The 11,938-nt window shown below is 35.8% G+C and overlaps 1 protein-coding gene across 6 annotated transcripts in view; it reads right to left on the bottom strand.

Moving 5' to 3' along the window:
- Window positions 1-11,938, bottom strand: part of LOC311087005 (GTPase IMAP family member 8-like) — a 38,403-nt gene that overhangs the window by 12,592 nt on the left and 13,873 nt on the right. For 5 of the 6 annotated variants that reach the window (XM_084120262.1, XM_084120261.1, XM_084120263.1 and 2 more), the window contains 2 exons: window positions 9,207-9,914; window positions 4,923-5,609 (listed from right to left, as the gene is read on the bottom strand). In XM_084120262.1, coding sequence (XP_083976388.1) covers window positions 4,923-5,609; window positions 9,207-9,914 — 1,395 coding nt within the window. The remainder of the gene's footprint in view (window positions 1-4,922; window positions 5,610-9,206; window positions 9,915-11,938) is intronic. The other variant, XM_084120264.1, reaches the window with a different exon arrangement.

The following is an 11,938-nucleotide window of genomic DNA, read 5'->3' as shown; positions in this document are numbered from 1 at the left end:
CTCGTAAATACAGTCAGTTATGTGTTGTAAACAGTTGAGATAAAAAAATGGATGCGTATATTGGATCCGCGCATTCGTCTTAAAGCAGCACTATGCAGCTTTGCCGATTTCTTCGCTGTTTTCTCGCTTTTTGCTCGCGGGTTTCTCTATAGAGCTCCCCCTACAGCTTCGGAATAGATATTTGACAACACTGTCGTCAAAACTCGTTGGCGACTCTCCCCCCTCCCATCTTCTCCCGCTGGTCATGTGCATTTGTTTTCAAATAACCCGGCGAACGCACGGAGCCATGTCCACTGAATGCAATTAATATTTCTGTCATTCCATACCTGTCAACACTCCCATATTTCACACCCATCTCCCGCCTCCCTCCCCCCTCCCGTTTTGTTATTTCTCCCATGAAACTCCAGTAATTTGTATGGCCCAAACCTCGTTATATGAATAATCACATCAATATATTATTCCAAGGTGCGTCCGGTTGCCAGATCTTGTATGAAACGCATCCTACTCACTCACACAATCAACACATTATACAAATTTCAACCCATGTGAGTTCAACATGGCAACCTACAACCCAGTTGCACAGTTGATTCTGCGCAGATAGTAGACACGGGAAGTTGAATAAGCGTAACTGGTAGAAATGGCAAGAGAAGACTCAGTGGTAAATATTTAATGCAATTAACACAGCATCCATTTTTTCTGTCATCCTTTGGCTGGTGTTACATTATATGATGCAAATGCCTTTAAACCATATTCAAGCCAAGACAAATTGAGCGCCAGAATCGAGTTCTCTTTCGGCTTGAAGTTGAACGAACACTGTACGCAATTATGCCAAAATGTTCGTTTTGTCGAGTATCCTCATAAGAGCAGTCTGAGTAGTCTTAAATTAGTTAAATAAAGTCTTAATTTAATGCAAAGAGTTGTGAGAGAATGAGGCGCGTGTGAGATCCGTGTCTCTGTCAGCAGCGGCAGGTTTTAAAGTGACATCAGCCAATAAAGCTTTCTGTCAGTAAAGTAAATCACAGAACAAAGGAAACAGAGAAAAACACTCACTGCACTTGACTAAATAACTTTTGTAACTTTAAGTAAGGGATAATGTACACTGTAAAAAAAAAATCCTAATTTTACAGAAAATAACTGTGATTTTTTGACGATCATTTTCTTTAATTTTAAATTGTACTCAAAACACTGTAAAATTACAAATAATATCTGTAAAATAAAAATTCAGCTGTTATTTTAGGTATTGTGACATTAATGACAAATTACAGTAATTCACATTTTTTATACAGAAAATTGATTGTATTTTTCATACAGTATTTTTTCTATTTTCTTAAATTACATAAAAATGTATGTAAAATTACAAATATAATCTGTAATTTAACAGAAACAAAACAGTTAAATGATAACATGGTCAAATGACTGTCAGCTCCCCAAAAAACTGTAAAACATCCTAAATTAAATAAACTGATAAACACTGTTATTTTACAGGTATTTCCTAAATAATCACGCTCAAATACCTTCATTGTAAAAAAAAAATCGTAAAAAAAAGGGTCAAATGACTGGCAGCTGCGGCTGCCAAACAAAAACCTTAAAATTAAAGTAAAATATGCTAAATTAAATAAACCGAAAAAACACTGTTATTCAACATAACCCTTGAAATATTGTGGCATCAGTATTATAACAATCTGAAATCTGTTTATTCTCAATAAGAATGTTAGTATGAAAGAAATAAAGTCTGGATTGTAATAAGTGAAGATGCTGAGATCCTGAGAGATCTGGTAGTGTTTAATGTTCTGTTGGGGTTTAAAGTGGTTCTGTATGGTGTGTTTTGTGTGTCACCATTGTGTTGAAGAGAGCCTGAGTTTCAGTCCAGGATGAGCAGAGAAACACTGATGAAATGCTGCATGTTGCTTTAATTAACTGACAGTAACTGTGTAGTTGCTGATGTAGTGACGTATAGTCACAACAAATCATGCATATAATTAACTGCATGTTTTTCAGTAAAAAAAAAGCAGAAAATAAATGTGAAATTAACTGTGTTTTAACTGTATGTTTCTGTTAAAGAAGATTAATGAAAATTTCTGTGAAAGTATTTTGCACTTATTTAAATTATTTTACATTAATTTTACGGTTTTTGTATGGCAGCCGTTGCTGACAGTCATTTGACTTTTTTTTTTATGGGATTTTTTTTACAATGAAGGTGTTTGATAGTAATAATTCAGGAAAAAGCTGTAAAATAACAGTGTTTTTCAGTAAAACATTTAAGGAAAATTTCTGTAAAAGTTTTTTGCATTTCATTTAAATTAGGATATTTTACTTTATTTTTACGTTTTTTGTTTGGCAGCCGTTTTTTACACTGTAGAGCAGTGTACAGTGTATTTCCATGTTAGACAAATATTTAATATATACTGTCTTTATGTTTTTTCTATATTAATTTGGAGATTAACTGTGAAATTATTACACTATAAAATATATTAAAAACTTAAGGTTTTTTAATGCGATTCATCGTAATTAATCACAGATTTTTTTTTGATTATAGTTCATTTTTGCAGTCGTGTTTATTTTTATTTTTATTGAATATTATGTATTTATTTATGTTAATATCTGTGCAATTAATGTTTATTTAGCCTGCCTCTGCCATTCAGCACCCCCCATAATCCCAATAATTATAATATTATTTAATTTAATCTTAAATACATTCACGTATATACATCTGGCTAATGATAGGTCTGTAATCTGGGTATAAAAGCCGTTTTTTGAGAGAACTGATGAGAATGGCACACTTGGCAAGTATGCGATCGAGGATCAGGCGAGAAAGTCTGCAAGTTTGACGAGAGTGACGAAAGGCTGCAAGGAAAGCCCTTATATGAAGATGGTGTGGGTGTGTTTTATGCAAATAACTAACGTGCTCACAGCCGGTCATCTCGAATACTACAAATTCACTAACGTCAGAACGAGGTTAAAGGCCATGTTGCAGGTTAACCACCACTGTCGATTAATGGGTACATAAATCACTCAAGATATGTATATCATTTTTAAAATGTCATAAAAATGGTCTTAAAGACCAGTTTTTTACGTTTTTGGTATTAACGTTTTTTTTTATGCATTTCGGTGATGACGTCACGTTGGGGAGAAGTGGAGGAAAGGTAGCCTCAGCCTAGCATTATGGTGCGTTCAAGTCATCTCGTATAGATCGTATTTACGAGTTAAACGCACTTGAACGCCACCACAATGTCGTAAATACTTAATAATTAAATGCATGGTCCGAGGAGAATGAATGGAGAGTTGGTGAAGTGTCCTGGTGAGTTCATTTAGCAACGCAGAAATGAGCACTGGAGCTAGTCTACCATAGACTGTAAAAAATAGTCTACGAGCAGCAGTGCACTAACGGCACTTTTTTTTTTTTACTGTCATTGAATAGCACCGAGTGAAAAATCAACGTTTTCTTTATATCTAGTAGAAGTGATTATGACGTTAGTTCAGATAAGTACCGCTAACCTTTGTCATAGTAGTACTGGTAAACTTCGTCTTTGTCATCTAGAAATAGAAGGCATCATGCTAGCTATATGGGCGTTTATTAGCGTTTATCTCTTCCTCCGGTGAAAATGTTGTTGCAAACGTAGCCGCCGTGTGTCTGCCGCTGTGTTTGGCAGGTGCTTGTGTGGGCGCCGGCGGTGCAGTCCCATGGAAACTGCGTTGGAAAGCTTGTGCTGTAGGGAAGTAACTTAAGTGCGTTTTGGTCGCTGGTTGAGGAGCTCACCCCGCGACCAGATGTGACGTGCCTCACTCAGCATCCAGAGTTTTTACACTCAGCACAAACACAGTAGTTCACCATTGTCAATCTACCTACTATATATTTCTATATATTTATCTATCTAGCTGTTAGCTATCTATGCTAACGTTATGCTATCTGGCTGTCTGCCTATCTCTCTCTATACTAGCCTATCTATCTATATCTATCTGTCTGTCTATCTATGTCTATGTATTTATCTATTTATCTATAATCTGCGCTATCTGAATACTCTCGTCTCGTCTACTAAGTTACTCGTCTCTCTAGTCACTCTCAATGCTCTCAAGGCGGGCTTTATTAAATTCTCTCCCCAACGTGACGTAATGCAATGCATTGTGGTGGAAAGGAGAATTGCAAGCCGCTGTAAGATAGTACCTACTTTTTCGTATTATATTCCGTTTTGTGATACCCAACAACATAAAATACAATGGATAACAGTTTAAATGTTTATTACCAACAAGTAAACCGCACAAATTCGATGAAAAAAAAAACCTGCAACATGGCCTTTAAGAACTCTACTATGTTGTGGCAAAAATATTCATTAAACAATCAATCACTGCGTAAGAGACATTTCTGAGTCAAATTGTCTTTTCAAAAGTATTTATTCTTGCAAGAATAGGCCCAGTTGTCCACACAGAAGTCAAAGTACAGTCTGTGTAACAAGTGCGACAGTCAGGGAGGAGTGTGGAGCAGCCTTAATACCTTCTCTCAGGGTTACCTGCTTACAGGCTCTTATCTAAAAAAAGGGAAGGTTTTCTCTGCTAGTGATCTCATCCTGCTGAGTTTATTCTTACAAACACACAAGTTCTAAATTGGACGACCTCTGACTATAGGGGCATCCTTCTGACGTTTCACCTGTTACCCAGTGTTAGGAAACACACCCACATTAGTCCAGCAAGGGTCATTTCAATGTCTTACTGAAAACATATGAAAATCAACACTGCAAATCAATGAAAATCAACATTTTCCATTACAACTACTAAGTACAAAATGTATGTGTGTACAAATGTGTTGTGAATTAGGCAGAGATTTTTCATAGAAAGTTATTCTGTGTGTATAAATATGAAACAATCCATGCAATTATTAGTTAATGAGACCCACTGTCTCCTCACATCAAGAAGGTCCATCAACTCACCGTCTGATTGAATCCTCGCTTTTAACTCTTTAATTTCATTCTCCAGTCTCTTCAGTTCTTCTTTATATTTCTCTTCTGTTTCACGACTGCCTCTGTTCTTTTGAGCTTTCACATACATCTGAAGGGAATATGGTTCAGTCTTCATGTTCTCTATATAATCCAGTAGTTCTGGGATCTGTCGTGAGTTTTCAGGTTCATTTAAACCCATCACTCTGTACTGATCCCCACAGAGACTGATTAACCTCTGACAATCTGGGCTGTGTTTGACAAAATCTGTCACTGGTTCTTCAACGGGGAGATCTGAGGTGAAGAGCAGAATGAAATGCTCTCTGGAGCTGAATATGCTCTGGATCTTCTCTATTTCTGCTTTGTCATCATCAGTCAATGGCCCATCAGGAATAATGATGAGGAAAACATGAACTCCAGGATCAAAGAGAGACACACAGTGGAGAGTCTGACACATCACTTCCTCCTCTGAGAGATGATTGACAGCTGGAACCTCCACCAGACTGATCACACGTCCATGTATTTCCTCCTCTCTCTTCACACACTCTTTACTGTTCGCCTCCTGATGTGAGAGATTTAACTTTTTCCCTTGTAAAAGTTTGGACACAGAGACTGTAAGTGATCCATCACTTCCACACAGCACCAGGTTCAGCTTCTGTTTTCCAGAGACATTTTCTGACACTGAAAAACATATTAAGAGACCTTCAAATAAAATGTTAACACTCAACCATTCAATTGCTTTTTTGAATCTGCATGCATCTTTAATACAAGTGTAAATGCTGGGGTTTTTCTCCCACTTCAAGTGTTCACACCCTGTTCCCTGTTTATCAATTAATTATTTTATCCTAAGCAACACTGCATCATTTTCCAGAACACAAGCAACAAGGTCAACGTTCAACACCAGCACCAGATTAAGCACTGCTCAGTCTGTCCAAAGACAAAAGGATCTGAGAAGGACTTCATTTATGACTACACGGTCAAACCCAACAAGTTAAGCTAACTCATTTCATTTGAAGAAACCGATTGCCTCAATTCAATTAAGTTTATAAAAACAATAGTTATGAGTACTCTGAACTTATTTCAGTTGAGTTTACTAAAAGTAGATATACATTGCAGTTAAGAAATTAAGTGATTAATTAAGTGATTATTGAGCATTAGTGATTAACACCTGCTGTTAACGAGCAGAATCAATGAAGGAAAGAGAAACACAAGAACTACAACTGACTTCCAACCACAGCCTTAGATGAAATCAACTCAAGATAAAAGACGTTTAAATCTCTAAAGATCTCAGCAGAGGAGGATTAAACCACTACACAAACAGCATTACCAGCTTCACTTATTACTAAACAGTTTGAATTTTGTCATGCGTCTACAGAAGTTGTTATTGAGAACAAACAGAGGGTTAGATGATAATGATTTATTGAGTTTCATTTAAAGACACCATGATAGTGATCAGTGTTTGCTTTAGTTGAGCTCTTGACCCTTGACTTTATAACACCAGTTTTTCCTCTGGCTGCTGTAACTGAGTGTTTCTAAAACACATTTGTTATGGCACATACGCCAAAAGAAAATATGAGCATGTGGTTGTGTTAAAATAATCATAATTTAGTGACTTGATTCTCTTATGTTTTCCAGAGCCTAATCTCTGATTAGACAGGTGATGTATTACTTGTATTATTCATTATAATAGAACTGATTCTGCTGTAAGGCCCATTGTTGTGACAATCAGATTTTAAAAACCTCTATGGTATCATGCTGACTTACACAGTAATCAAGAATCAGCATATGAATCTCAACAATGGTGACCATTAAAAAATGATTTATGCCGCAATGCATGCTGGGAGCCATGGATAAGTTTTGTATTACGCTAGTATCCAGCATGCATTGCAGCATGAATCATTATTTAATGGTCACCATTGTTGAGATTCATATGCTGATTCTTGATGTCTATGTGAGTCTTAGTAATGCAATACCTTTTCTGTGAAACTTTTTGTGCACAACTATTTGTAAAATCCTTCATATTATCTGATGGACACAACATGGCTTGCTCTTATGCTGTAGAATCACAGTTTAGAGTGAAACTAATATGTTGCCCTTTTAATCAGAGATCAGACTCTGAATGAAATCAGTGAATCAAGTCATTAAATGATGATTGTCATCATCAGTCCTTTACCATCAACACCCGATCAGACTTTTCTTTGCCTTTTGTGCCAAAACAAATATGTTTTATAAACACTCAATTACAGCAGCCAAAGAAAATCTTAAGTGCAAAGGTCAAGGGTCAAGAGCTCAGCTAAAGCAAACGCTGATCTCCATCATGGTGACCTTAAATGAATCTCAAATCATCACTTTCTAAACCTTTGTTAATTCTAATAAGAACTTCTGTAGACGAATGGCAGTAATAAAGTCAAAGTGGTTAATAATAAGTGAAGCTTGTAATGCTGTTTGTGGAGTTGTTTAATCCTCCTCTGCTGAGATCTTGTGATATCTAATGTCTTCTTTTATCTCCAGTTGATTTTGCTGTGGCTGGAAGTCAGTTGTAGTTCTTGTGTTTCTCTTTCCTTCAGTGATTCTGCTTGTTAACAGCAGGTTCTCATCACTAATGCTCAATCATCACTTAATTAGTCACTTAATTATACAATTATCATTCTGGGATCTAGAAATGTTCTATAACTCATTCAGTTTGAGTTCTGTTTCAGTCATTCAAGTTTCGGTAATATTTGAGTGCTGTGAACTCAATTGTATTTAGTACATATTACTGTTGGGTTTTACAGTGATGACTATGCTGCAAACTTCAAGCTGGGACTTTCCTAGCATCAGTCAAACCTTGATGCTGGGATAGACTTTATAAAAATACAGGGCAGTCATCTCAGCAAAACAATGGACTTTATAAACATTTGAGAATTTTACATAGTTTTATTATGATCAATCATTATACATTGACTATTGCCTATCAAATTTGTAAGTTCAGCTTGTATAGCCAAAGGAGACCTAACCCTGCCCAGCTTTAACTTATTAGTTTACAATATACTCTCATATTGTGTGTTTGAGCATTTTCAGATGCTTGGAGGACACTGTGAACTGATCACTATGTTATATTATAAATGCATGGATTACAATGACTTATAAAATTCATGTAAATATAATTGTAACACAGCAAAATCCCCAGTGTTAAATTAATACTCTCAGTGTTTATATGAGTCCACACTCAGAGTGTTATAAGTAACACTGAAGCAGTGTTAAAGTTAATGAGATAATTAAGTTATTAATTGAGTGATGATTGAGCATTATTGAAGACACCTGATATTAACAAGCAGAATCACTGAAGGAGAAAAACGTAATTGGTATGTTACCATTATGGTGATCAGTGTTTGCTTTAGTTGGGCTCTTGAACCTTAAATCATTAACTTTAGATTTTGTTTGGCTGTTGTACCTGAGTTATAACAGCCAGATGAACAAAGAGAAAAGGTATAAAGACTGATATATATATATATATCAGTTATAAAAATATAATATAAAGACTGATATCATATAAAGACTGAGAGTGTTAATTTAACACTGGAGATTTTGCTGCGTATGCTGTGTATACAGAGTAATGAAAATGGTCTTAGAGTAAAACTAAATACAAAAACCTCCCACAGTTTGTGTTAAAATCTTTTTAGATATGTTGGAAGTATTTGTATATACTTTAAATTGTAGTTATTGTAATCTTAGAAGCTCATTTCTGAAAACGTAAAAAAAAAAAGACCATGAACAGTACCTTCATCACTTCTGTAGATGCAAAGTCCTATGTTAACTTCACTGGAACAGGAAAAAACGTTCTTACTAGTCACAGAAGTCAGTCGAAAAAGTGCGAGTTTAATCAAACACAAAATTACAAAAACATACAAAATCCTGTTGGCTCCTGTAGCCTTTCCTATGGTTTCACTCATTAAACCTTTAACTGGTGTTACCTTGAACGTTTAAACACGAGTTTTATCCATAATGACAGACGAAACGGTAAGAAACTGTTTCTCCCTTTTTTCCTATACATCTTCCGCCCCCAAGTGGGCATAACCATTAAAGAAACAGAACAGAAATTAGCCTGTACATCAGAAAACATAGGAAATAGTACTGATATATATATATATATAGAGATATATAAAATAAACACAGGAAATATCAGAATTGCCTCTGAAAGAAAGATACAAATATGATATCTTCAGTTTGTGCTTGAAATCAACACTCCAAGCAAACAATACTATATACAAATTATTGAAATATTAAATTGGCTCTTACAACTTCTCTCTTTCTGTCTTTCTTTCGGTTTTCCATCATCTTCTTGATAATGCTCCTCATCCTCAGATCTGGCTAAATCCTCAGATCTGCTCTGCTCTTCATCCACCAATGTTCCTTTAACATCATGAAGTATGTCACATGTGAGATAGTCTTCCTGGTATTCCTTGAGTATCTTATCAACACTCTTGAAAATCTCAGATCGCCATTCTGGGTTTCTTTCATCAAGCTGCAGATGTCTTCCTCCACACTCCTTTATTAACTGAGGAATTGATTTATTCTTTAAATAAAAATAACTAATTAATGATCTGTATGACTCTTTATCAGTCTTGAGCACTATAGTGCGTTTAATCGCCTCTTCACTGAATTTCTCCAGCACTTGTTTGACTCTTCTCATGTCCTCCTCAGTGAAGTCATTGTGTTGCAGTACGAGTATGAAGGCATGAGGTCCTGGATCAGACAGAGACACACACTCTCTCACTGTCTGTGTGATCTGATGATCTGAGATGTTTGTCTGGAGCAGCTGAGGACTGTTGATGATGGTCACACGTCTGTCCTTCAATCTTCCTCCGACTCTCTGACTGCACGACTGGAGATTCCTCTTAACTAAAGGAGTTTCACTGTCAAACATATCTGTCCCCAAGATTAGGTTTCCCACTCGACTGTTTTCTGACACATTCTTTCCCAGCAGAACAATCCTCAGATCACTCACTGAAACAGAGACACAAGAGACATTAAAACAGTGCCTGGCAACCTGATGCTTGTTTTACATAACTTTTTAATCCACAGATATTCATACAATACTTAGTCAATTTGTGAACTGTACTGTTTAACATTAACAGCACTGAATATTAAGACTATAGCCTTTGATGTACTCTACATTAAAGAGATTATTGTAATAGATTTATCAGTATCAGACTCAGTATCTTCATAAAAATCATTCTTTTTTATGTTGCTCTCAATGTTTTGGAATTACTGTTTTGAATTGGAATAACAATTATGCAACAAAACAAAAAAGCAAATATGTCATACTTTTGAAACAGTTCAAACGGTTGACAATATAGGATGCTGATGGATAATTGACCCTTCACTAAGCCCCACCCTCCTTAGTTACAGTTGCTATGACCAGTGGTTAAAGTGGGATTTGGCAGGTGGGGGAACCCTCAAATTTTCTGTAGGTGCAACAGGGAAAAATTACTCACTGTGGGACAACATATTGAGTATCGTGGTATAGCAATACTTTTTGGGACAAGATTGTCACTGTGGCACCAAGTATCACAATACTTATTTAATACTTATTTTAATGTTTTTATTGTGGTCCATCTACATCTACACTGATATGATGATGTGGAACACAACCTTGTTTTTCACATTGTAAATTTAAACCTAAAAATGGGAAGTCCAAAACTCACTGAAATGTGCGGTAGTTAGGGTGGTTCGGGGGCATGCTCCCCCGAGAAAATTTGGATTTCTCTGACCAAAATATGTGCAATTTAGGACTTTTGAAGGCAAAAAACAAACAAAACAAAAAAACATTAAAAATGTATAAGAAATACTTTCTTTAGATTTTGTCATTAGATTATTTGTCAATACCCCCAGCCAGCACAGCCATGTGGGGCCCAAATGGGTTTGACCTGGGCTATCTAACTGGGACCCAGCCAGTTTTGCACCCAGTTTCCATGTAGGCCCCACATGGGTTTGCCCAGATGAAATGAACACTGCTTAGTGTGCACACTACAGGCTATTTAATGTAACACTTAATCAGTGTTGGAGGTAATGAGATAATTAAGTGATTGAATAATGATTGTGCATTATTGATGAACACCTGCTGTTAACAAGCAGAATCACTGAAGGAAAGAGAAACACAAGAACTACTTCCAGCCACTGCCTTGGATGAAATCAACTGAAGATAAAATACATTACATCTCTCAAGATCTGATTAACCCTCTGGGGACCACAAACGCGCCCGCGCATTTTGCTCGTTTTTTTTTTTTTTAGCAATGAAAATAAACACTAAATGCTCTGTTAATTTTGATCTTTCATTTTCGTGTAAGCAAGTGGAACAGAAATTATTAGCGTGAGCACCTCAGTTCGCGTTTTGTCCTAAACTACTCTTAACTGTTCGTTTCTCACGAATGACTGAGATTAAGCTTTTTAAATGTCTATTATTGCATGTTAAATAAATATTTACAAATATATTCTTGTGTTTTGATTCTGTCTCCCAAAGTTGTCTGTAGGCTATTATTGAAATAGCTTTTATAGGATATAGCTCAAGACAACATAGGCTACTTGGAGTTGCATGTTGTTGCATGCTTTGAATGTTGCTTTACACTCAACTGAAATGAACTGACAGTTCTGAACTGTCAAAGGTTATCATAAATGTTAAGCTTCAGTTGCTTTAACAGTTGTTTTCTCTAGCAATGCTTTAGAACAGTGGTCAAATTAAGTGATAATTATTTCAATTGTATTGATGTATACATAGCAAGGTCCAACTAAATAATGTTATACTCAGTTTGTGCAATTTGTAGTTTTGAATGTACCATTCCAAAGGTAAGTGCACTTAATTGTAATAAAATAGAGACAAAACTCAAATTGATTCACTTAATTTAGTTTTTTATTTGGCACTGGCAAATTTCTAAATTTCTTTCATTGATATCATGCATGTACAAAATTAAAGGTGTTTGCATCTAGGGCAAATAAAAACCTCACTGTATAATAAGACCTCATCTAAAAGT

The sequence above is a fragment of the Abramis brama genome (assembly GCF_963993115.1).
Source record: "Abramis brama genome assembly, chromosome: 1".
In the NCBI taxonomy this organism is placed as follows: domain Eukaryota; kingdom Metazoa; phylum Chordata; class Actinopteri; order Cypriniformes; family Leuciscidae; genus Abramis; species Abramis brama.
The sequence above is the reverse complement of the archived record's forward strand: the minus strand, read 5'-3'. Positions and strand labels throughout refer to the sequence as shown.